Source organism: Apteryx rowi, unplaced genomic scaffold, assembly GCF_003343035.1.
Source record: "Apteryx rowi isolate R43461 unplaced genomic scaffold, aptRow1 scaffold_5, whole genome shotgun sequence".
NCBI lineage: Eukaryota > Metazoa > Chordata > Aves > Apterygiformes > Apterygidae > Apteryx > Apteryx rowi.
The window spans coordinates 1,125,780-1,152,619 of record NW_020450760.1 but is presented as its reverse complement, the minus strand read 5'-3'; the positions used below and the strand labels follow the sequence as shown (position 1 = coordinate 1,152,619).

The 26,840-nt window shown below is 45.7% G+C and overlaps 1 protein-coding gene across 1 annotated transcript; it reads left to right on the top strand.

The window, feature by feature from the left end:
• The first annotated feature begins 1,954 nt into the window (after positions 1-1,954).
• TNFAIP2 (TNF alpha induced protein 2) lies at positions 1,955-23,103 on the top strand. The gene is made up of 12 exons (XM_026079582.1): positions 1,955-2,023; positions 8,134-8,479; positions 11,358-11,985; positions 14,076-14,190; positions 15,850-15,972; positions 17,179-17,279; positions 17,371-17,469; positions 17,971-18,094; positions 18,206-18,328; positions 19,827-19,982; positions 21,204-21,325; positions 21,889-23,103. The coding sequence occupies exons 2-12, from the start codon at positions 8,146-8,148 to the stop codon at positions 22,028-22,030; spliced, it is 2,067 nt and encodes a 688-aa protein (XP_025935367.1). The 5' UTR covers positions 1,955-2,023; positions 8,134-8,145; the 3' UTR covers positions 22,031-23,103.
• The last annotated feature ends 3,737 nt before the right edge of the window (positions 23,104-26,840 follow it).

The following is a 26,840-nucleotide window of genomic DNA, read 5'->3' as shown; positions in this document are numbered from 1 at the left end:
CAATCCCAGAAGGGGACCCTCTGCACCGCTCAGCCCGCAGCCTGGCCTGAGATGAATCAGTGTTTTCCAGCGACCGGAAACCACATGTTTTTTCCATCTGGGCTGATCCTTTGCTTCCACTTCCTGCTCTTTCAGTAATTGTTTGGGGGGAAGGGGGATTTTTTTTTTTCTGTTCCTACGGTCCTTTTGGGGACAGAGTCCCAAAGAGGAAAGCAGCAGCCCCAGGGTGGCAGGATGCCTGCTGAAATGGCACAGACAAGCAGAAACATCTCCCGTCCAGCCCCCTGTCTGCTTGGCCAGGCACTTCCTTCCAGCGTAAACTTCGGCCCCAGACCATGTCTGCCGCCAGGAGATGCCCCCATGGCTAAGCCCGTATGGCCCTCCATGAACGCTGGGCTCCTGCGCAGCACTGAGTGCAAGCACCAGGAGCACCATGCCAGCTCTGGATGCACACTCAGCTTTAAGTCTCTGGGCTGTTTAGGTATTTTGCATTAAACTGTAACTATGAGAGATAAACCAGAAATTGTCCTGGGTGCAGTGACCGAACACTGGGACCTGCTCACTGCCCTGGTCACTGCCATCATGGCTCTGCTTCACAGGGAAGGGGAGTCTGGCAGTAAGGCCAATCTCTGCAGGACCATCACACATCAATTTTTCTCCAAGGAGGTCAGCTGTTTGGGCCCAGATCTCACCCGGGTGGATTCAGAAGCCTCTCCACACTGAGGACATCTAAGCAAGCATCAGCATGGCTCCTGGCAGCCTTTGAGGATCCTCTGCAGAGGGGACGTGGGACCTGCAGTGCTCCCCCAGCCAATGCCATCTCCCACCATCTCCCAGAACCACCCCCCTTTTCCGCAGCATGCAAAGATCACAAGCAGTGCTGGACTGACACACTTCTCCAGCCAGGGATGTAGGGCACCTCAGAAATCACAGAGGTAGATGAGAAAGACAAATCTCTCTTCTGCAAGCAGGAGACAGGTTCAGAAGCTCTTGGAGGGAAGAAGCCCTCCATGGGCCCATGTCTCCGCACAGATGCTCAAACCGCCCCACTGAAGGTGCTTGACGATATTGCTGTCCCCTTGGAGTGCCACAGACCTGTGCGTTGTGCTCTGGGATGGGTGCTTTGCCTTGGGAGTGATGCAGGATCTCGCGTACAGCGAGGTGCTGTTGGCAGCCCTGGCCCAGGCACCCCAGCACTGGCGGGCTGCGCTCCCTGACATGCGCCTCATCCGTACCAGCCCGTGGCAATGCCCTGCTCCATGAGCAGAGTTTTCGCATCACCCCTGCCTCCTCTGTCCCTGCCGCTGGGTTTCAGAGCCTGTGCTGAGACACGGAGACGTCATGTGTAAGAACCGCAGAGGTCCCACTGGAGGCATGCTCCCTCCGAGCCGCTTGGCAGGAATGCACATAGGCTGCAGCGTGTGCCCAGGCAGGAGCACGTGCTCCTCTACCAGAGGCACCCACTGAGGATAAGGACTGCGGTGACCTCAGAATCCTGGGTTGTCGTTTGTCTGCCCGGCTATGACATCACTGCAATTGCGATGCTGTCAGAAGTCACCCAGCCAATCCGCACTCAGCTGGACATTCCGGGCTTGCACTATCCATGGAATGACTGAGCGGACAGCGAGGCCAGGTGCCCCCGTGTCCCGTCGGGTGATCCTTCGGGCTGCGACTTTCCAGCTCAACTCCTCCGCTGGGGTCAGCTTGAGGCAGATGGCATCAGCATTGGGGCATGCCAGTGCCCTGCCCAGGGGCGCTTCTTCTGTGTCCGAGGGGATTTTTCACGTCCTGTTGGCCTGAGTCCATTTTTGCAGTGGAAGGGCAGGCGGAGTTCCAAGCCACAGAGCTCCCTACATGGTCAGGTTTCCGCCTCTGCGCCCTCCCCTTATATCATCCCTGTCCTGAGGCATCCAGAGCAGCAGCAGTGAGCAGTGAGCAGCCAGCAGCAGCGGAGCGCAGCTAGCAGCCAGCACCACAGCCTGACCCTGAGCCTTGAGATCGTACCTGGGATCCACAGCAGAGAGTAAGTCCTTTGTGCATCCTGTCTATGCTGTGAAGCTCAGTGCTTTGCCCTCCCTGCTGTGGGACTGGTACCTTTCCTTCTTCTCCCACCCTTCTGCCTCTCTTTGCTTCTCCCTCCCATCTCACTTGTTGCAAGGCTGGCTAGGGTGAAGGCTCTTTGTTATGTATGGCACAGAGAAACAATAAGTGGAAAGTGCTAAAGGACGTATTCTCCTACAAAGTGACAGATTTTAACCCCACCTTGTAATGATCAAAATAGAGAATAAATCAAACTGCTGTTCCAGCAACAACGAGAAGGACAACAGTTCCAGCTATGTCCTCAGGCTGGGGGACCACAAGAATGTGTGTCTGGCAATTGCATTCTGACAGCTGTGTCCAATTTCTGTCACTCATCCCCCAGATTACAGGGCATGAACACAAAGTGCAAGGAGTGACTCCTGTTACGCTCTTCCCCACTCCCCAGTCTGGACATAGGTCTTCGGCACAAAAGCATTCTAATCCCTAGATCCTGGCACCAGGATCTAGATTAAGTTTAGCACTTCGCGTCCCCCTCCTCTCCTGGATTTGTCTCCCTTAAGCAGGAAATGGTTTGCTCCTAAATCACAGGATAAATATTGGGTTATGATACACTTGGCCTGACTGCGTTGGCCGAGCACCCTTTCAAAGCCTGGTACCTATGTCTCAAACAACTCCTGTGCCCTACGCACTGCTGGAGTAGCCGTGTTGAGCTGTTGCACTTCTGCATTGTTGTGCTCAAGGCTTTGGGGACACAACCAAAAGACAGGGAAGTCCCGCTATGGAGTCACTTCTGCACCTAGAAGCTGCCTCTTCCCATAATACGTAAGAACCTGTCTGTAATTCCCTTATACCATTAGGCAGCTGTCCCACATCCACTACATCCCTTCCCGGAGCATTCAGTGAAGGTTGGTTTCAAGCTCAGAGTTCTCATCCTCAGCATATTTAACATAGGACTTCTTGAGGCTACTGCAAAGTAAGGAAGAGACCTTCTGTGGTTAGAGCTGCTGGCTGATCTAGAAACCTTGCTCCCTCAACATCACTCCCCAGATCTCAGCAGAAAGCATGAAGAAGCAGTCATTTTCCAAAGTATTCAGCAGCCTGTCCCCTGCCAAGGGACTTCCAGGCTCGTCACTTCAGATATAGTTGATCAAACAGGAACAGAACTCTTTGGGAAAATTAGGTTTGGGTTTGCTAATGGGCCAGTGACCCTTTCCGTAAAATGAAGCCCTGCAAAAGCCTGAGTGCAGGATGTGGCTTTGGGAATAGGAACATTAAAACCAAGTCCTAGACAGCAGCAGCTTGTTTTTCTTTCAGTGGTGTTAGTTGTTTGAAAAGACACTATGTAGTTTCAAAGCAAGAGTAATATATACTATATTTTCCCTTCATGATTGATATGATGCTTTTGCAATAATAATATACATACATAATTTTCTCTTCTCTTTTGCTACTTGAAAAATTCTCACTGCTTACAGGAGACCGGTTTATAGGACTATTTTCAATTGTGCTTAAATAATTTAGGGAAATCAAGCCCTCATTTAAAAGTGACTAAGGCACCTGGGAATCCTCAGCCCTTTCTATAAGTATTTTATGTCCCACCAGTTGAGGGTGGGCTAACACCACAGGTAGGTGCCCTCACCTTAGGGCTAAACCTGCCAGCCAGGTAATAGCAGCAAAGAGGCAGGACAGAGCTTTGCACAGCCTGTTCAGAGACTGAAGGCACATATTTAGGTGAATATTTAGATGACTGTATGACTGTATCTACGTTGTTCTTGAGACAGATGATACATGGTTTAAAGTCACTTTGGATCTCTCACAGCCAACCTGTGTTTCGTTGCACAGACAAACCAGAAGACCACAGTAGTTCAGGTTCCCCTGAAATCAGGGAGGTTCAGTACTCAGTCAGGGCAGAAAGTGATTCAGGTCCTCATCTTGCAGTGAGCCACAGACAAGTAGACAGGCCCAGTAGCAAGAGCCAGCAACATCACCTTGAAACACATGGTGACCTTCCCAAAAATTCAAGTGGAAAACTTTTTCAGGGAGCAGAGCTTGACTAATTACAGACATGAAATGGGCTGTGCACAAAGGACGTGCACCGGGAGAGCTGCAGTGCGCTTTGCCAAAACCATCGGGGCCCAGTTCAGCTCCCAAATCTGAGACACCTTGCACCATGCGAGATGCCTCAGCACACTCCACCTGGTCTGCCACTGCCATTCTCCTTAAGTCCCCTAGGTCCCCTGTCACCCCCCCAGCTGCTGTTGAGGCCTGGGGAAAGATGCACACATTGAACAGCACAGTAAGATTTCAAGGGGAGGATGTCGATATCCCACTTGACCTATGGGCTGTGATTTCCTGGTCAGAATCAAAGGGGGAGCCACCAGCTTCATGGAAATCTCTGCCCAACACCCAAACCAGTTAACAAAAATGGGTAGGAAAAAAAAAAACACTTTTGTCAGGTCTTCCCCACTTGGGACAGTTGGGGCAGTTTGACAGACCGGGAATGGCATCTCAATAGACTCTTTATTTTGATTTATTAGCAGATTATTTAGGTTGTCACTGAATAGTCCAAGGTAAACTAAAATCTGAGCAGCCACGTAGCTGCATGCACTGCTTTATTGGTTCAAAAGGTAGTGTGAGCTGGTGCGGTTCTCTCAGGTGGACAGGGGCTGCATCACTTCCATGGTGATCAGAGGGCAGAAGAAAAGGCTGCAGAAATGCAAAGAACAAATTGCTAAAAAACTTCAGGCTTCTGAAAGAATGAGGAAGAGCGGGGATTTCTGTTAAAACAAGAGAGACATAAGTCCTTGTGACCTAGGATGTCAGTGGGCTGGAAAGGAATAAAAATCCAAACAAATTTCTGATAATACTGGCAGCAGCTTAGGAAAAAAAACAGTCAAGAAAAAGGTCAGCAAAGATTGCAGAATAAGTAATTATTAAATTTCTTCCCTTGAGTGCTCTTCTGACATGCCACGAGCCACCATTAATGAATGAACTCATTCCTAAGCATGCAACTTCTGTGAAGATTGTTTATGGCAAATGGTTGAAAGAGGAAGCCTCCCTGCTCAGAGCCCAGGTTTTGTCCTTCCGTCTTGCATCTCTGATTCACCTCATGCCTGCCCATCATGCTTGCCCTTGCTGCCCACCCCAGGAGAGCTCCAGCACGGAGATATGCAAAGTGATGCCCCCCTTCCAGAGATCTCGCCTGCAGAGCGAGGCAGCCCAAGCACCCGCCGTTTCCCTTTCTGACCACTCACTCAATAGTGTGGGGTTGCATGGCCCTCGTTGCATGGGTCTTTGACATAGACTAGAATAGCAGGGGATGCTAAATGTGCTCTGCTGCTGATCTGGTTACAACCTGTATGATGAATGTGCTGTGTCAAAAATAATTGGATCTCTCCTGCCACAAACTATGAATAGCATGACTTTTTATTATTATTAAATAATATTAATAATGATGATGATGATGAATGGCTGGAATCTGTCTAGTCATGATCTTAAATCGTTTAACTACCCAAGAACAGAATATGAACTTTGTTTCTGGGAAATGGTTCAGCATTTCCCGAAGTATTAAATGCTAAAATAATTAGGAGCCTTCTGCAGCTTTAACAAGCTTTTATTTATGAGCAGAACATAAACATATAAGAGCAGCCCTTAGCAATCTGACCCAGCTTTGGCCTCTGGGTATATCCGGCTGCTGCAGAGGTCGGGAGCAGATGCTCTGGGAGGAAAGCAAGAAGTAGGGCTTGCGCAGAAGCCCTCCTGCAGATGCTCTCCTGCCGTAATCAGTGCCACGTCCTCCTCGCTGAGCCTTTCTCGCAGAAAGTTCTTGGCCGGGTAGTGACAAAGGAAAGAAAATGAGTGGGGTGGGGGTTGATACAGCTTGCTGTAAGTGACTGCAGCTGCATTTCAAGACAAAACTGGTCACTGAGGTTTATTAGTACTTCCAGCTGCAGATACAAACATGCACAAAGCAGCAGTGGCAAACTGATGAACGCTGTGCTAGAGCTTGAGCTGGTCAAAAGTGAGTGTCGCTATTGGATTTACAGCCTTATGACAAACAAGAAGGAATGAATTTGGAGGAATGAATCTAGGTGCAGAATAGTATTGGGAGGTGCAGGCCGGGAAGACAGCCTTACAAAAATAAGATAAATCCTGAACATTTCTATAGAATCTCTGATGCAGTGATATTTTTTTCTTTCTCCTTTCCTTCTCCATGATAATTCTGATAAAGTGAAGAAATATATCTGTTGTTTCAGCCATGACTCATACTGCTTCCAGGGGAATCCTGATGCTCAGGGTCCCTTTCTGTTCCTGCGCGACTGATGCCACAGTCCTGGGGAAAAACGGCTCCATTGAACAACTACCCAAACTCTCTGCAGCCACCGTTGTGTCATTCAGTGATAGCTGCACCTTAGATTTAACTTTGCACTCTGCCCAAGGTCACAGAACATCTCTTTAGCTTATTTCCTAGAGAAGGCATGCTTTTTAATGGTGCCAGGCTGAAGCAGGTCTCTCTACCACCCGGTTGCTACGACTAACTTTATACTTCAGGAGTCTCAACTAAAACAAAGAGCCAGAGTCTTGCAACTGTTTTTCCAGAAATAAGGATCACAGTTTATATCAACATGATGCATATTGACAGCATAAACTTAGAAGGGTATTTGAAGATCACCACACTGTGGCCTTATAACTGAAGCCAAATTCTTCCTTTTATTTACACGCTAATTCTGCTGTTCTTACGTGGTAAGAGTAAGCCAAAACTTGCCTGAGAGTTCTTCACACAGAATTGCATTGGTCTCCCAGAAAGTCACTTTAAAAAAGCATTGTTGGAACAAGGATTGGAAACTGTGATTCACTTTATTTACTTATAATCAATGATAATAATAATAATTGTTGTTATAATTTAACTATAATGTAAATGCAAAGCTATAAGAATATATTATATGCTGAATATTTATATATAAATAATTTATAAATATAAGTGCAAAAGAAGATATGATTACAATAACAAATATATTTATTGCTAACTTTTTGTAGTGCAGGAGCATGCTGGGGCATACAGGAGTCTTAGTGGTAGAGGAGTACTCTGGCAGAATAGTCTCTGCTTAAACAGGGCTAAACCAGCCCAGTCCTGCTGCCCTGTCCATGTTTCCTTCTCAGCTCTGGACATGCAGCAGCCCCCTCACTAGCACTCCCAATTTTACTAGAATTTGCTTTCTGCACAGGCCAGGGCTCGCAGCAAAGCCTGGCATTTCAACACAACAGATGAGAAAATTGCTCACAGGTAGGTGAAGGTGCTCATGTTGCACTGAAGTCACCTGGTTTTGGGAGGCTCTGCCTCTGACACTCCTGCCCTTCCTACCACGTTATATCACATTCCCAACAGCTCTGAGCTCCCAGCTGCCGCCTCAAGGAGCCCTCTGCAATAAGGCTGAGCATTTTGTTACTGACTTAATGGGAACACAGGTAAACCAGCAAGGCTTTTGCTCAGCAGGACTAATTCCTCAGTGAAGGCTGTGGCATACTTGGCTTAGCAGGCTAGTCTCCGTTTCATGCTGTACTTGCAAACTCAGTATGCAAGGAGCTACATGGTTGCTTCCACAAACAAATCTACAGCCAAAGGAGCAAAGATCAGGGAAAAATGGCCCTGAGAAAGGTTAGAATTGATCCTGAGGCCATATAAACTTATGGTATTTGCTTTGAATAGGCACAGGCTGCCTACTTGCGTGCAGTGCCCATGGTCACTTCCTCACTTCCACAGCAGTCTCTGGAAGAGCTCTGCTCTCCTGTATCCAGGTAGACTGGAGTTTTCAACCAGGCAGTTCTGAATCACCCTTAAAATCACACATCAATGTTTCTTATGTCATTTATTACACTAGAGAGCTGCTTACGTCCTCTTGATCATCTGAAGATACTTTGCGTGGAGTCCTCCTGCAGAACGGTGTGCATGCCAGATGTGGTCTAGAGCTCCCCACACACTGAGAACCAATTACAGAAACTTTCTTCTTCTAAATGGGAATATGCCTTAACACATTGTGCCATGGTAGATCTTATGCAAAGAGTTATGACCTGACCAATTCTTTTTGAAATTTACAGGCTAAAAAAAAAATGATGAAAATGTTACCCTTTCTCCAAAGTGGTCCTATTGGAATACGCAAAGAATCAAAGGATTGCATTGAGGAAAACAGGCAGCTTGGAAACCCTTCGACATCAGTAGCTGAGCAAGTCCCAGTTTGTCCTGAGCCTTCTGAAGACTGGTCCAAGGATCAGGTGAAAAAAAGTGAAAAGCAAGAGGCGGCCTGCAGACACTCACGTACGTCTTCCATCACGAGCAATGGGAGCTGCGCCTCTGCTGGGGAGAGTCCTGAAAAGGGGAAGAAAGGACTGATAGGAATCCTTAAGAGTGCACTTAAGAAGAAGAAGGACTCCAAGCCGCTCAGTGGTAAGTGTTGTTTCATCCTCTCTAACACCCTATAGGCTGTAGTTATCCCTAGAGCGGCTGTATAAGGTAGAGAAGTGTTGTCCCCGTGAGAAACAGAGGCACCTCCAGATTACAGTGACTTCCCCAGGGAGCCCAGGGAAACATGGACTGAGGGACAGTGACCTCAAATCCTAGCCCTTTGGTCACTAGGCTGTTCTTAGTCTCCGCAAGGAACTACAGCTTTGCATGCCTTCCATCCAAAATGAACCTTACTAGCTCCTCTAGTTCCAGGGTATGTAGAGAGGTAGAGAAATACCTGCTCATAGAAACCCAGAGCTGCAGAGAACCCCGTGGCCCATCCAGGCCTCACATGCCACCTCACGTGATGTACCACATTGCCTGTTCACAGACACAGCAAGCTGTACCTTAGAATAAGGCCAATTTTTGTTTATACCTCCTTTACCGGGAGGCTGTTCCAAAGACTCACTGTTTTAGTGCAAATTATTTCCTTTCTAGACAAGCCTATTCCTGGCTAATTTAGATCTCTTTCTACTTGTGCCAACTATTATCCATAACTGGTGGTTTTACCTACATATATTCCAAGGGATGTATTTATCCTCCTCGGCCTTTATTTTTGTCAGCTAAATGAGCCAAGCCCCCTTCGTGCCTTCGTTCTGACCACTACATTGTGCTGTTTCCAATGTCTCTTTTTTGAAATGAAGCACCCAGAATTTAGAAAGTATTTCAGGTGAGATCTCACCAATGCCTGGTGCAGCAATGTTACTGTTTTCCTATCTTTACTGAGTATTCCTCTCTGGATATGTCTTTGAATCATATCCGACATTTTTCACAATCAGCTCGCGGTGGTGATTTACTAGTACTCCAGGCAACTTTCTTCCTCCTTCATTTCCATTAATATGTATCTAGCTTGTAGCAGAAAATCTTACCTGTTGCTGAGTAACTTTTGTTCTATTAAATTTGTATATTGTACTTTGTGCTATTAAATTTCAGTTCATTTACTCTTCAAGTTATCCATTTGTTCCTGTATAATATAACAAGCCCTGAATTTCAATAAAGTCTCTAAATTCTGTGTAACCAGCAGCTGTCAACAGGGCACACCCAACTTTTGTGTTGTCATCACTAAGGTGAATATTAAGTAAGATTAGTTCTTTGATCAGTGTAACCTTTCTCCACCCACGGGTTTTAATACAAACCCACATCCTTACAAACCTAACAAAACTGATTTTGGGCAATAGCTTCTGCAATTTAACTAATAATTTCCCAGATCACACCATAGGAAGTGACGGGCTGTAGGTCAGATAGGATAGCTCAATTGTACCTATCTTGCCGATTAAATGAGTCATCCAAAAATTTCACAGGTTACATCATGTCAACCTACTTCAGGAAAACCCATGTGGTATTTCCTCTAGAACTTGTTATTTAGTTACATTATTCTTTCCATCTACATTTTTTCTAAAACTTTGCTTATTACTTGAGGTCATATTAATGGGATGGAATTGGATGGATCACTCCCTCATTTCTCTCTTCTTTAAGTTTAGATATCGCATTTGCTAAATGCTAGTGTCTTCTTCACTGTGATAGATCTGGACTTGAAGTGAATGTACAATTTATTTCAGTATTTTGGAATAATTATAATATTACTCAGAGTCACCCTCCAGCTGTCCAAGAATTTGCCTCAGATCAGGTTGTTTTGATATATTTATTTCTTTTATACCCCCCATTAGACTGTTGTGTGTTCCTCATTACTGGGTTTACTGATAACACTGAGACAATATATTCATTTTGGTTTGGGTGCTGCATTTCCAATAATCTTTCATTTTGACGCCATTCTCAGAAAGCTCTATGTCTTTCCTTTTTCTCAGTTTATTTATATAAATGGTTATGCTCTCTTGCTGTTTGTTTTATTATATTTGGCAAATTTTAATGTGAGTTGGTTTGGATAATCCTCATTTTGCTTCAACCCTATTGTCTTCAAGATGATACTGAATAATTCTGTTTTGGCCATAATCACAGAAATACCATAGCTAAAGAAGATAAGACTATTTTTTTCTCTGTGTTCAGAACTGCAGCATATTACCACAGAGTTTATTAGTGCTAATCAGCCGTTTCTCTTAGTCATAGCCCAAAAAAACCCACTTCCATGACAAAATCGCAGTTAAAAAGGAACTGAGGAACTTGACTTTTCTTTCAATATGAGTGATCCACATGCCAGTTTTTTTAGCTGTTTTGCTCTGTTTTCCTTGCTTCAGTCCCTGAACCATCATACACCCTTGGTCCATGTGTCAAATTCCCGTGGTCACTAGCAGAGCAGGGAACGCAATGAGCAAATGCGCTGTACTCGCAGGTTTCCTTTGACGGTGACGCAGGCGACTGCTCTAGTGCCTGGGAACATTCCCTTGTGACTTTTCCTTTCCTTCAGCTCTGCTCCAAGGAGCAGCTATATACACTCAAAACCATGGGATTTGCCGTTCCACTCCTCCCCTTACTCTTTCTCATAAAACTGATAGAATATCCTCAGGCCTACTAAAAACTCAAGGGACTTTTGAACCCTTGTTTAGCAGCCCAACCACTGCAAGGAGATAAAAAGAGTGAACAGAACTAAATCTTGGAAAAAATCATGGGTAGCACCGGAATATCTGTTGTATATAACACATTGGTGGTAGATATTCAAATTGCTGTTTTCCCAGTTAGGGGTATGCATGGAATAATCAGATCTTTAAATGCACAGAAAGATTTTCTATATGGTGAAGGAGTCTAAGAGCTAGCATTATAGAAACATAAACATAAAGAAAATAGTAATCCAGAGCCATCATTTGGTGTAAAACAGAAATTTAAAGCTTCGCTAATGGGTAATGAAAGGTTGTTCTTTTTTCCCCAGTCAAACAAATCATGGATCTCATTGAAGAGAACAAGTTTCCTGATGCTGCTCAACACCTGATTGTCCTGGAGAAGAGCCTTTCTATCAAAAGTGAGGAGGAATTGAAAACCAGCCAGCAAGACATCGAGTCTGTCTATGAAATTCTGAAGAGAAAAGTCTTTGACATCTTGAAAGATTCTGTACTTCTAGCAGCAGCAAAACCAGATTTATTGCAGCAAGCAGTAGATGCACTAAAAGAACAGGAGAAAGAAGATCAGAATTACTTGTCAGAGAGTCTGCCTGACCAAAACATGCAATCTAGACCTAGAAAATGGAAAGAGGTTTGGATGGCTACAGTAAAAGAGTCTGTAGAGACTCGAATGAAAGATACACGTCGTACTCCAACAACTGAGAACCTCTCTACAGCTGGCCAAAACCTCCTGCACATGGGGAGGACAATGAAAGAAGATTTGACAGTAGTTGTGCAGCTCATTAAACAGCTTTATCCTCCCGAGTTTAATGTGTGCAGCACATATGCAGAACTCTACCACAATTATTTTGCCTCCCAGCTAAAGAAAACTGCTGAATCTCAGCTGGAAGACAAGGATATTTACCTTCTCCTCTCATGGGTGCATAACATTTATCCAAAGTAAGTGACACTTTTACACCTGTGTTTATCTCTGGTGATGAACAGCTTCACTGGCTGCAAAAAACATGCATTTGCTTGATTTATGAATTGGTATCACTTCAGTGCAGCTAGGTTTTGGTGTCTCTAACACTGTGCAGATTTACAGCAGCTAGCCAGGACTGTTGGAAGGCATTTGCTTCAGACCAGTGTTCTTTAAACCAAGATCTCCCACATCAAGCAGGCTTCTGAGCAGTAGTCATACATGCAGGTGCTTAGGGCTTCACTTGTGGGGTAACTTGGTCAGGTCCAACCAGTTGCAGACCTGAACTCGTTCTTAGAAAATTTGGAAACTTAAGCTTTCTGGCCTGCTGGAGCAGAGAGAAGCCAATAAATAACAATCCGAGCTGCAATTATCCTGGGGACAGAGGATGTTGCTTAGACATTACCCACAGTCTGTACTTTCTGTGGGGTAAGAAAACCAAAGGGTGAACCCCTGTAATAGGACGCCACTAACCAAGGGCTGCTCTTCAGCCACACAACCACTGCATGTTGTAAAACTGAAAAGATTCCATGTTGCTGCTTAATATATCAAATGGAGAATCAAGGCGTCTCATTTCTGAGATGAAAAACTGTGAATATATGTGCAGTGTTTCTTTCACTGTTCTAAAGTCATTAAACCTTTGCCTCCACTTCCTTCTCCTCTTGTTCCACTGTCAGAATATAATGAGCCAGTGTTGAACCTGGATTTTTTCCAGAGCCAATGCTGTGCTCTGGTTCAGGAGGTCAATGAGCTAATTGCAAATTTGGGCAATATTTTAATAGCAGAATCATCACTCTGTAGTCAGTGATGCCAGACGCCATGTCTTGACATTCTGAGAAAATTGGTTGTGATTTGTATCTGCAAGGTTCAAAAAGGAAAAAAAAACAAAAAATGAAAAACAAAACCTGACACACTCGTGTAATGACCTGGGGGGATCATGATGCACTGTGAAGGGCAACACCAGCGGCCCCCATTGCCAAGAAATCCCTTGGCCAAAGGATCCCCTTGCACAAGTTGGAGGATGACTTTCCTTTGGGAACAATACAGAAGTTTTAGCTCCTAAATGCATAATGGTGCAGATCCAAGGAGGAAAAACCCTTACTCAGTTACATAGCTACGTACATCACAGAGTTTCTTCCCATTGCACCAGCGTAAGGAAGATTTGGCCTAAAGTAGAGCATGTTTGGAAAATGGTAGCTGTGCGGAGCGGAGCTCAGCACCAGCATTGCAATATTATCATTGTGACCGAATTGGCCAGGGCAGTGGCTATTTGTCAGGGTGTTCCTAGAAGCAGTGTCTAGATGTCTGCTCAAGGAACACCTCTCTTAATGTTTTGGAGCAAAGGGAGAAGAAGCGAGAAGGAAGGAAGGGCTCAGCTGCACAAAGACCTGGCCCAAGATTCCAGCATTGTGTTAAAAACAGCCCATGTGTGGAAAGCACAGTAGTATATTCATGTACAGCTGGGTCATCTGTGAACATGGGAATCAGGCAATGCTCAAAGTTATTCTTTGCAGCTCAGCGGGGAGAAGCTATTTCCAAATCAGCCCTCTCATGAGCTTTGGCCTGAACTCCTCCATGGTTGGCAGAACCCTTCCCAGGCTGCTCTGTGCCACAGCTTCCCCCCAAAACACCTCAGCAGCACCTGGGTCAGCTGGCATGACGTGGGGAAATAATAGCAAGGTATAAAACCACCTGCTCCTTCCTCACAGACTAGCCACAAAATGCCCGTGCTTCCTCAGAGAGGGTAGCTGTCGATGGGGAAAGGATGCATCCTCAAGCTAGTCCCTCCCATTGCTCTGAACGCCCCATCCCCACCAGAGCACTGTGGCAGGCGCTCCAAGAGCTGTGGCAGCAGCATGGCAGCGCATGACTCTTCTCCGGGCTTGCTCAGGCTCCCACCCTCACCCCTGGCACAGTTTCCTCTCTTCCAAGTCCTGCCTGAACTAAGGACAGTGTACATTTCCATCTGGTTTTCACTGATATCCGCAAAAAGTGTTACTCATCTGCATCAACAACTGTCTTGAATTACACTGCCCTTGGAAAATGTGACTGTTTGGCTTTTTCATTCCAGTGACATAAGAAAAGATCGCGTTTTAGCAAAGGAGTTGGAAAAAGTTAAGCTTGGAAGCCTTTTGCCATCAAGTCTGATCAAAGAGCTTGAAAAGAAATACCTTGGCAGCGAAGAGGTGAGAATCTGTTCAGGCCCTCCTTCTCCCTTTACTGCTGTTGTATGACTCCTTGACTCTCAGAGAAGCTCCAACTTGCCCTGAATGCACGCTTCTCTGCTGTCTGTGTAATCCACTCACCCTTCAGGAAAGAGTAAAAAGCAAGAATGCTTTTGGTTCTTTTTGGAAGACAAAGCAGCCTTCTGCTAGACTGGACTTGCAGAACAAACTCTCTGCTGCCTTCTGGGTAACCCAGCCTCATGCCCTTGGGGTCATCAGAAAATAATTACTCTGTTCTTGTAAACCCTGTGTTAGGAATGTGGGAAAAATCAAACTACAAATCTTTACAGGTAACTTTCCAGCTGACTGTTATGTCCCCAGAGGGAGCTAAAACTCATTTTTACAGATGATGGATTCAGAATTACTTCTAGTCTTTGCAGCCATGCCAGAAACAAATCATACCCAGACCTTGGGTGAGTGCAAATATGTGTGCAGGTCTGCTCTTGAAAAATCCATCCCATTGACAAAAAATCACCTGGTTTGCAGAGAATAACAGTTTCTATAATTTTTGGATCACTCTTCCTTTAATGAATGCAAGAAGTGACCTTATAATACTTCCAAAGCTTTGTGCTTTATATGCCTCAAAACTTTAGGCTAGAATTCTGGAAAATTAGAAGAGAAGTTCCAAGTTTAAATCTAGTCTGAGATGGCTTGTAGATGGGAGGGGTAGGTGTGAGGGTTGCAATGTGCACAAACACAGCAATCAATCAGAGACATATGCCAGCTGCTGTACAGACCATTTTGAAAGTCTTATTGCACAATGTGCATGCAAGATGGATCAAAGCAAAAAAATAAATAAATAAATTTTTTTTGGAGATCATTTTGAGTATCTTTCTCCAGAACTCATAAAATGTCAGCAATGGTCATAGAAAAGGATCGCAAAACTGGACCCAGTGGATAGTACAGAGCCTTACACACAAACAGTTCCTGGCTCTGGAAATTCAGGCTCTGGAAATTCAGGCTCTGGCATATGGGGCTGCTTAAGACCTTCCTATCGGTTGCTGTCTTCCTCCTGGCATTGGAGATCACCACTTATGTACTAAGATGGCAGCTAGGGATGTAGATCCTGATTTCAGCTTCTCCAGTTCCTACCCTGAAATATTGCCTTCAGTCCACTGTGACGTGTTGTCCTTGCTGCTCTGCTGGGCTATGAAGTGGTGTGGCTGAGGGTCACCATGGATGCCTTTCTCACGGCCTTGTTAGAGCATAGTGATGCCTCAACACACAGCTACATCCTCCTGACCCTGCCTGGGGCAGCCTGGAGACTCCAGTAAATGAAAACAAAGTAAATCTGGTCCTCAGCAAGCTCAAGGGAAACTGGGAGGTGTCACAACACCAAAGGCAAAGCTCTTCCTTCACCCACGCAGAAAGTGAGCTGCCAGGCAGGAGTGCAGAGCTTGCACGTTTACAGGAGAGTCGGGTTTTGAGCATTCAAATTTAGTACCTTGGAGTCTGATGGAGGTGTCTCGTAACAGAGTCTTGATTTCTCAGCTGGGGCTGAGGAAAAAAGTCTACTGAGTGAGACAAATGATAGGTGAGTGAGAAAAACAGTCTGCACAAGCACAAGGCAGGAACTGTTATATCCAGTTTGTGGTAAATGTTGTTCTTTCTTCCCTAAAGGCTACTGTCAAAAACTGTCTGAGCAGATGTTTAGAAACGGAAATTCAAAGATGGAAAAAAGATCAAGAACCTGAGAAACTAGATGGACATTTTCACAGTGAATTAGCAATACTTGCTATCCAGGTAATACAAACTTTTATTATGAATAAAGAATTGCACCCTATATGTATTTAGCATTTGAGACCAACTACAGTCAATTCAGGAAACCCTAGCTATCTCATTAAAGGGCAGAGAAGGAAATGCCATGGGAAATCTTACATAATCTCCTCATCATGAGGTGGCAGTATTTTGTAATTACCAGTGTATTCAGTCATGCAAACACCATGTGTAGGACAGGGACAGAAGGGAGCGGAGGTCCAGAAAGTCTGAGTGGCTTATTTCAGGTAAGAGAATAAGCTGGTGGTATAAGAGAGATCACACCCATGTCTCAACGGTCTCAGTTTGGCACCTGGCAGGAGACAACCTGCCCTCAGGAGCAGCCTGCTGCCTCTTGGCAGTTCGGGGCCACCTCTGTGGTCCAGCCCCAAGAAAAGCTCCCTAAACCGGCTGGGCAGAAAGAGCAGGAATCCGGCCTTCACTTCTACTTGTGCAGCCTCTTCTGCACTGCCAGCCTAAGCCAAGGTATTGAACGCCGGATAAAGTCAAAGTGGAGAGACAAGAAGCAGGTTTAACCGAGCGAGTGAGCAGTTACTCATTGCAAGCTGGGCTGGCTTCCCGGGAGGGTTTCGCAGGCAGGTCAGTCCTGTCCCCTCACTCCCCCTCCACAGGGACTCCACGGGGAGTTGTCTCCCTCCTCTCATTGCAGACAATTAGTACAGTTTCTTTTTCAGAAATAAACCCTTTGTATGTTAAGGTGGCTGCATTTGGTTTGTGGGGGTTTTTTTTAAAGCAATCATATGACATTCAGCAAAAAAAAAGCAAACAAACCAGTGTCACTTTCCCTACTTTCCCAACCAATTGTTCTTCTGAAGTCTTTCCTTAAGCTTCTTACTTTTTGACCTCTGTCCCCAGTTTGAAAATGGAATTAAAAATTGTCCCGAATGCCCCAAATGAGTGGAGCTGCATGGCGCAGTGCTTGGCTCAAGCCCCAGAGCACGACGCAAGAGAGCCGGGGCAGAAGGCAGTTGCAGCCCCTTGCAGCCCGCCTGCCCAGGTCCCGCTTGCCTTCCTGCCTGCTTTGGTGCCCACAGTCTTGTCTGCACAGCCCACTGCACCCGTCCTCTCCCTCCATAATGCAAAGCCGAATGAAAGAGTCACAGCTTTCTTAACCAGTGGACCTGCCTTTTTGGAGCTTGAGGCATTTGAAATTGTGCTTTTTTTGTTTGCTAGAATATCCATGGAGGCCAGAAGCGAGCTGATGCCCTCAGCGCTGCGTTGGGTGAAGAGATATCGCCTTGCCTGTCGAGGGAGTTAGCCGCCTTTCTGAAAAGGTGCAGTAAGGCAGCTCGCAGCAGGAAAGCGTACCTGGAGTCCAGGCGCAGAGTTACTCATCCTTGTCTCCTCTTCCAATCCCCCCTTTAGCTACAAGGATGCTTTTGAGGACTTTAAAGAGAAGAACAAGAAGCAGAGGTTCTACAAACCTATACTGATTGCAAATATTAACAACTGCCGAAATTTTAGGTAAGAGTCCAAAAGAAAAACTCTCTGCTCCTTGCTGTGCCAGATAGCAGACCATAAGCAAGTGCTGCAGAGCAGGAAGAGGAGGCTCGGTCTGCCAGCAGAGGAAGGCTTGGAGTCGGGTCCCTCCTTACCCTAACTCGGCCCCGGCCAGCTGCCCACGTCTGCAGCACGAGAGATGCCCCCGCCAGCTCAGCAATGACCCTGCTCGCCTGCGCAGCCCCCACAGCCTTTGAGGGCTGACGGTGCTCGCTGGCCCCCCCGGCCGCCTCGGTCACAGCTGGGAGGCTCTTGCATGGCACTTCATGTTATCACAGAGCCTTGCGGTTACTTACCTCGCCGCCAGGGCCGGGGTCATGTTGACTTTAGAAGTCATGTCATTTTAAGTCAAAGGAGGAGATTACTTTAGTTTCTCTGAATTTCTCTTGCTCTCTCTCTTTTTTTTTTTTTTTTTTTTGAGGTTTGGGAACAAATTATTCTGACCTTGTTGATATTTCCTTTCAGAGACTACGCAGAGAAAAACATAGCTGAAAAGGATGATGATAAAGTCAGTATTCTCAGCACACTCAGTGACATTGAAAACAGCGGCTTCGATGTACTGCTCCAACAACTGTTTGCACAGCTGAAGGTACCATGTCTGCATTGGGCATATATATATGTATTGTACATACAGGAATGCTAAATGCATGTGTGCATAGAGCTTGCTTTGAGGAAACTCATCAGATTTTCCTTTTTTCAGCCAATTTATAAGAAGTTTACAGAAAATAAGTGGGATTCCAGCGATGAAATTATGAATGAGATCATTAAAACCACCAGAAAATATATTTCAGACTTCCAGACCCTAAATGACCCTTTTTACAAGGTAAGGCACAGAGAAATACTGGAACAATTTTAGGAATCCAAGCCTGGGTTTTCAGCTCTGATCCTCTGCAACTCAAGTTCCCCTGACCTAGTTTAAGCTGGCAAGTCCTCATGGCATTAGATAGTCCTCTCAAGTGTTTTTTAATAATGTAAATGGGATTTACATGCATTTTACCTAGATTATCCATATGAATCTTAGTCTTCTCCAGCAAAGGCAGGCTCATGTAATTCTGCTGTAGCGCAAAGGCAGAGAAAAACTCCCCTGCTGTAGAAAAAGTGCTGTCTCTAGGAACCAGCCGAAATATGTTCTCATTCATGTATGGGTTTGGCTTAGCAATCCTGAAGCACCAGTGAAATCACACGATTTTGTATTACAACTGTTTTAATTGCCCTAAGGATTGGAGGACATGGATGTAATTGGGGAAAATTCCAAATAACTTAGCAACAGCCACATTTTTAGTGCTGCTGGAGCATATGTGAAATATCACCACACAAAAAATGTTTGCTTTCCTGCCTTTGTCTTTTTAGGAGTTGAAATAAAATTATGATGTTTTGTGTATTAGAGAGAGGAACAGGAGGAGCAGGGTGAATTCCTGTTTCTCTGGAGTACTGCTACTTCTTCTATAACACATGTAGACCTTTTCTCATTTTTAAACTTTTCCCAGAAGGAAACAACATTTGGAAATTCCCACACCATTACTTTGAGTACAAAGAAATTCTCTGTATCTAGGATGTCACTTAGCAAGTTGTAGGGAGGTTGGCACTCAGTGCAGTTCCCCAAGTGCAGTCAGCAGCAAGGATTTGGTGTGGCGTGTTTTACAGCACTCAAGACTTTTTGTCCTTCTACACAATTTATTGTGTCCCCAAGAAAAAGCTAGATGGACAGTCCACTCTCTCCCTTTACCTATCCCAAATGCCCATGCTACCTTATTTCTTTGTTATCCACCAACATTGTATCTGATCATGTTATAGTCTATTACCCACTAGGTTATTACCCACCAGAAGCTCGTGAATACTTTCCTTTTCCATTCTTGCCTTTCCTCTGCGGGCTCCCCTGGCTCCAGTGTCCCTCTAGCCCCACATGGAGAACATCTCCCCAGCTTCCAGTCCTCTGGACGCACAGATGGACACCCTTCCTAGATGGCCTCTTCCCACTTCCAGCTCCCCTGAGGGGCACAGCCGGCCACGGGGCTGGCAAAGAGCACTCCTCTGCTCTCCTCCTCCAAACCGCCCTCCCTCAGCGGTGCCTCTGCCCATCCCCTCGGAGGTCACCCAGGCTGCCCTGTCCCCACATGCCTTCACAAGCTGGAGGGCTCTGCTGGTAACTGCCCTGTGGCTGCCCTGCCAGTTCAGTGGCAGGACACTGTCCCTGCAACACTTTCTTCCATGCACCCCTATCCCTTAACTATCTTCCAGGTGAATGCTTGTATTCCTGCATCCAGGTATACCCTTCTGTGTGTATGGCCCCAATAAACTAACTGCCCTCTCCTTCCCAACAGGCTGTCATAGAAAAGATCCATGTCCATTTGGTTAAAGAGTACATTGTGAGGCTGCTGAAAAGGAGAGTCAGCCTGAAAAGTCCAGCGCAACAGCAAAACCTGGCACAAAACGTCTCAAAGAACGCTGCTGCCCTGGAAGCCTTCTGCACCAACCATGTACGTGAGTATTCCCCGCCTCCACACTAGCATGAGGCACAGGCACAGAGAGAAACAGCGGAAGAAATTTTCTGCAGCCTCTCGTTAACCTTTCCAATGCTGTTTAATTTGCTGGAAAAACACTAGGCAGAGAGAGCTTTCCTAGTGCCAAGTCTGCGGGGAGGGAGATTCCCATACCATCAGCCTGCTCTCCTCCAGATAGAGAGCACTGATCTCACCCTCCTTTCTCTTGTAAGGTTTGCTTCCTTTTACAAATTTACATCAATAGGGACACAAGATTTAGCCAAATACTGCACTTCTCTGGTTTCAGTACAACTTGCGTGGAGACTGGTTTTTGACTCTTTCTCATCACCCTTGATTGTCCTTTACTCTGCTGCTTTTAGGTCGGGCAGGGGCTGGAAAGGCCAGTCTGGGGTTATCTGGAATACTAGGGTTTCCTCTATGAGATGCTCTTGCTTTCAAAATCACATTTCTGAATGGCTGAAACACTTAGCCTGTTGTGTCATCTGAGATCATCTCTCTCCTTTCCTGCCTTTAACTTCACTTGCAAAAAAACGAAGCGAAATCTCATCTTCCCCCACCCCACACACATTTTGCAGGAGAAGGAATAGCAAGTCTAAGCAGTCAGTGTGGGCAGGAGGTTGGGGCCCCGTCTCACGGGGATATCCAACAGCTAGAAAACAGATCCAAGTGGGGCTTTTATCTGGGTTGACAGGAAAATGATTTTGGCAATATCTAGAAGCTAAAGACAGGGTTGTATCCAGCTCTGGGAGAGAGCAGGCACTTGTTAGGTGCATTAGCTTGCACATCAGTCATCGTGCATACCCTGGGGCTGCAGAAAGCATAGACACCCAAGGGAAGGGTAATGTAAGCCAAAAGTTCTGGGAGTGAAGAGCAGAGAGGGTCTGTCCAGGTGAATGTGGAAGCCTCAACCTTAGGGTAAAAGTGAACCCCACATCATCTGAATGAGAGGATTAAAAACAACCAACCAACTCACACAGCTTCTCCGAGGCTGACTGGGGAAAGCCCTGGCTAGAACTGCCTCTGAAAACAATGAGGCCTCTAAAGTCCCTCCTGCATCCTTCTCCACTCGCCAGGACACATCATCAGAAACTGCTTCAGCTGCACTCACAGTTAAACACAGTTCCTAGGGCTGCGTAGAGGCTTTGGACCTCCGCTGGGCCTGCATGAGGCCACACTGACTGCTTTCTTCTCTGGCAGGGATCTCAAGCCACGTGGTTGAATTCTGCACTCCCAAAACTCGCTGAAATAATCCGACTTCAAGATTCAGGTGCTATTAAAATAGAAGTTGCAACACTTGCCACAGCGTACCCAGACATTCGGTAAGAGAAGCTGAAACAGATTTGCAAATACTAATATGGAATTTTAACTGAGCCTTGAAACAGTTAAATATTGGAGTGGATGAAATTCATATACCCTAAGTTCAGATATAGTGGGGTAATGCTCACCTCTGCTAGGTAAGTGCTAAGAGAGCCAGTAAGTAACCAATGCCCTTTTAGCTGGATATATATCTTTCCACCCTGTTTTCCCTAAATGTTCCTTTCCCAAACCTTATAAAGACCTTACCTTGCTCCGGGCAGAGGGGGTGGGGGGCTGCCTGCCAAGCTGTAATAATTCCAACTTCATCAGACAAAAATGAAGCTATTAAAAATGGCCTATTTACATGTTCTACATTCGGGTCTGATTTCCTCTTTTGCCTTGGAGATTCCCTGCCCTACCCCCAGACCTCCTGGGACAGTCTTGGGGCCTCCAAAAGATAACTAACCAGATGCCAGGCTGGCATCAGCACCTGGGCCCTCAGGGAGGTCTCAGCCTGGCAGAAAGGACCAATACGCTGACTGCAGAAAGCTGCAAAAGTTAACACCTGCCAATGTCTCTTTAACAGCAAAAGGCACCTTGAAGCTTTCCTGTACATCAAGGCAAATTTGACACGTGGTGAACTAAAAAGCATCCTGAGCTACCTGGCAGACGGCGCAGTATCCACGCCTTCAGGCGCACCATTGTTCTCAAATATAAACGTGTCCTAGGCCAAGCCAGCCCTTGGCATCCTTACTGTACAGGACAGTAGCTAAGCTAGTGAAAGCCTCCCAGGGGCAGGGACGGAGACAGTCCCTTGGAGCAATGCTATGCATAGCGTACACTGCCATATTTTCCTACGGAAAGTATTTTGTTCTGACTTGGTGCTCAGCATCTCTACCGAAAGCATCATCCTCTGCGCACAACTGTGAGAAGGCGAGATCCAGCTGCGGGAACGATATCCGGTGCCTCACAGCCAAGGATTGCTCCTCACACCGGCCGCAGTCTCCCTCCAAGGTCTTGGGAACGTGCTGCCACTATCTCCATCTGGAAATTAGCTCCGGTACCCTACCATCTGACTACCTCACTGGGGTGTTGCGAAGGCTGTTTTGCCAGCTCGCCCATTAGCCTAGACCTAGGTGGCACCTCCTACATAGCTTGGTCTCTCTTAAGAAGAGGGTTCTTTCCTGGGAGGGAAAAAAATTGAAGCCAAAATACAGATGAAGCCCCAGCTTGCAGGACTGGAGAGGAGCTGTAGCTCAGACAGCCTTGGACTCCTGTAGTCCTGCTGCACACCAATAGCTCCAAAGATTTGGGTTTGGCTGCGGCCCTGGCTTCGCGACCACCACGCACAGGGGTATTGCCCAGGGGCCTCGGAGGGGTTAACTGGTACCAGATTCCATTAAAATGTTTTGAGCTCTCTATATGCATTACCATTTCCTCAGTTGCTCTTTCCCCTGTTGCTGTGAGATGGATCAGATTTGAAAACATGAATGTGTGTCTGTTTTGAAACTATGTATTTTTTTTACTGCCCAGTCTTTTAGGAAGCAAATTACTTGCCAAAACAAGACTGTGTTTAGCTGTAGACTTTTCCCTTTGTTTTTCTTTATTTCAGCTTCTGTATCAGTCTGTAGAAAGCCAGTCCAGAAGGAAGACGCATAACGACTGTGCAAACCATGAAATTGTATATGTATATGCAAACCATACCAGTTTTAATGTGCCTTGTATATACCACACTAAAGTTGCTATTTCTAACCTTTGGCTGTATATCCATAGATAGGTGTATATCGTTGGTGTATTTTTGCGTCCAATTTTATTTTCTCTCAGTAAGAGATCTTCATTTGCAATGTTTATATTTAAACAGTATTCAAATCTGCTAGAAATGTGACTCATTTATTACGTCTCTGGCTGTTGTTTATTGCCACATGTAATCCTATGCACCCCCTCAAAGAGCCAGTTCTTCCACAACTTCCAGTCAACCTGTGTCAACCTGATGAATGTCACCCTCTTGCACCCAGGGCGTGGAGGGTATTGCTGGTAAAGCAACGGCACACTCTGTCTTTGTACTGCATATTGGGCCCATAGCCCGGCTTTCCATGCTCTTTGGAGCAAGGACTGTCATATTCACAATGTTTATGGTATCTGGTACAATGAGACCCAAAGTACCAGCCTCTAGGCACTACCACAGAATCAGTGCAGAATAATAAAAAGATACATACTTGAGATGCATCTCATCCTTACTGCTCTGGTGCGTCCCTTGCTCCGTCTCTGGTTTCTGCTCCTGTTGGTACAAGTTTTTAGGAAATACGGCTCATGATAATTTGGCCCCAGCTGGCACTACTGGCCCAAACTTTGCTCTCTTAGCAGTTGCTACTAAACTTTTACCTGTCATTTTGCTGCCGTGCCCAGTAAAGCAGTTGCTGAAAGGTACTGACACTCAGGGGCTCCTCACTAGCAGCAGCCAGTGGCACAGGCTGAGAAAAGGAGTCCTTTGCAACAAGTTGTAGGACATAATTGTATGTTGTGTGAAATGGTACTTTGGTTTCAGTCTGCTGCCTGGTAATGGAGAGCACAAATCACACACATTACTCTCACACACGCACAAAAACACATATATACACATAATTTAAACACTTTCCACAACTACAATTTAAAGCCAAATGCCAGAATGACTTCAATCAGCAGTACTGAGCACTCATGAGAACTGTCACCTATTGTGCAACATTTTCCTTCCCAATTAGTAAAAGGTCATGTTATTGCTATAAATAATTAATTTTGAATTAGAGGTCTGTTAAGGGGCTAGAGAAATATATCACACAAGTGACTATGCTGGCCTTTAAAAAAAAAAGGATTCCAACTAAGTAAACGCTTGAAGGAAAATAGTAAATCTATTTCTATATCATCATAATTAGCATGGGTAGGAGAAAATACACATTTCATAAGCCATATGCAACTGTGCTGTGCAATTCTTTTCTTCCTGCCATGAAAACTTTAGCTTTCAGCTTTAATGAGGCCAGGAAGCTAATTTATTTATCTTCCTGTATGATTCAACATTTGCAATGCCTTTTATTTATATGTGGCGTATTCCACATAGCCAGGTACCTTCAGGAAGATGTATAGCTTGTGATGTTTGTGTTAGACTAATACTAATAAATTGCACTCCTATAAGCTCACTAAATGAAATATTCTGTGACCAGTGTGTCTGGATTTTCTTCATCACACAACTACTGATGTTGATCTCTGCCCCTACTTAGCAGCATAATAGATAGCAAAGATGAATGAAATAAAATTAGTCTTATAAAACAACTAAGAAAGTTGGTTCCTGGACACGATTGCTGTCACATTCTGACAGGTGCCACACAGGCAAGCATGGGATGCCGGATGGTGCAGCCCATAGAAGAGGGATTTGCTCTGGAGTGCACCCAAGAGTTAACTAGCCCTGGGTGCACCACAGCTGGAGCCACCACACTGTGGGGTTGCTGTAGCCTGGGGGCACACCAAAGACCCCATGACTGATAAGACCAGACAAAGGAGAACTGACACTGCTGATTCACACCATAAACATCTCGATGCTGTGGAATGCCCCTCAGAATCACCTATCAGTGGGAGCATTGTTACCCAGGGAGCAGGGCTGTGGGCTGAGCACAAGGTCACCTGCTGATGTGGACACTGGTATTGACTAGAACCATGCAGCTTTGGTATAGCTGTGGGCTGGCGTTGTTCTGCTGGGTATGAAAGAAATTCACATAGGTTGGTGTGGACTTGAATCCACCGTCAGCTGGCCTGTGAACCCAAGGACTCACCCATTAAGCGTGGAGGCCCCTGATGTCAACAGCATGGTGAGGAGAATCCAGGGAAAATTATACTGGAGGTGTGGCCCATAAAGGACAAGAGCAGTCACTGTACCATGCACCCATTATTTAACTGATATGTATATATTTTTTTGGTTCTGTTATATTTCTAGCTTTACTATACTGTTAGCTTTGTTATAATCTCTTATCTCTAATACTCACACTTGACAAATAATGATCTCTTGAGTTCAGTGCAACTAACCCTGGAATCCCAAAGAATTCCGAGAGCCCCTCTATTGGCGCATCACACATTCCCAGCTCCCCAACTCCATTAGCAGCAGCACCGTGCAGGACATCCTTTCCTGCAATAGAGCTCTCGCACACACACTCCTTGCTCACTGCCCATCCATCCCACAAGATACTTCCCATCATTTGGCAGTAGACTTTAAGTTTTCATACAAAAGGCCGAGGGGTACAAACCACAGGACATCAAAGGGCAGACCAAGGTCATAACTCGCCTCCTCTGCTTCTGAAGGAGCAATCTGTTGGATGAAAAGTCCCAGACGATGCTTAGGAAATTGTTCCCCTGCCACAGGGGAAGCCAAGACAACCAAAGAGCTCCTGACCATCTGGCACGGGGGAGAAATCTTCTTTAACCCCAGGAGTGATCAGTGTCACCCTAAGGGAGCAACAATAAACATTCACCAGGTACTGGCGAGATCATTCCTGATCCCCATGGGGGCACCAGGAACCCTTGGCCAACCATTAAGATGGGGGGCAGAGAGGAGCATTGCCGAGCGCTGCCATCCCAGACCCAAAAGAGACTTTGCAGGTAGCTCTTCAGCATCCAGGGAAGTTGAGTGAGAAATATTCACTCCCTGCATAATGAGAGAATGTGAAAAGCAGAAAAATTCTGCTAGAACTTGTCAAGAAATGTTTGGGTTTTCAGACCTAGAAATAAAGAGTTAAGAAACCAGAACACCTGAATTCCACCCCCTTGAAACTGGATCTTCTTACCAAGATTCCCTGAGACTTGATAGCATTAGACTAAAGGCCATAGGATTTACTGACATGCTGACTTAAAGAGAGACATGCTAGACCAAAGTGCCTGATGCTTTGGAAATTGTGCCTTTCTGCATATCAACACTGTAAGTGTTAGACAAGGTCCGTGCAGAGTCCTTTAAATGGCCCACATCTCTGGGTGGACAGTCTGTAGCTCATTTAAATCTGGCTTTCATCAGTGTAACTCTGTTTCACAGCAAAATCTGGGTGTGACAGCTATCAAAATCCTGCTCACATAAGGCTTTGTCACACTAGATCGAAGCCTATGAGAGTAATCGTTCCCTTCCTACATGACTTAAAAGAGGATGCAGCCACACCACTTGCACTGATATCTTTAAAATATGAAATAGCTCTCCTGTAGCCAGCTGCATTAGAAACAACAGAGAGCGCAGCTAAATGTCAGGGGCATTTTATGAATTATTTGGCACTGTGGCAAGGAAAGATCTTTCCCTTAAGCAAAGGTGCAATTCCACAAGGCTGGAGAGAGTTCTGGATACCACTTCCTGCATCACCTGGAAAACAAGGGCAAATGCAATAGAGCAGATGCACACATCAAGCTGTTTAGGTGTACATTGTTGGAGGCTGATTGATTGCATTTTTTAAGTCAATAAGCTACTGTAAAATGAACCTTCCAACCTGCTAGATACCATTTCCCCTTACTACCAGTACTCTTTGGAAATCAGATTAA

What these genes read in the sequence shown, in the direction of transcription:
- TNFAIP2 (XM_026079582.1), top strand. Translation starts at nt 8,146, where the DNA reads ATGATGAAAATGTTACCCTTTCTCCAAAGTGGTCCTATTGGAATACGC. An exon ending in AACAACTGCCGAAATTTTAG is followed by an intron (nt 17,470 to 17,970) that starts GTAAGAGTCCAA and finishes ATTTCCTTTCAG; the next exon opens with AGACTACGCAGAGAAAAACA. An exon ending in ACAGCGTACCCAGACATTCG is followed by an intron (nt 21,326 to 21,888) that starts GTAAGAGAAGCT and finishes TCTCTTTAACAG; the next exon opens with CAAAAGGCACCTTGAAGCTT.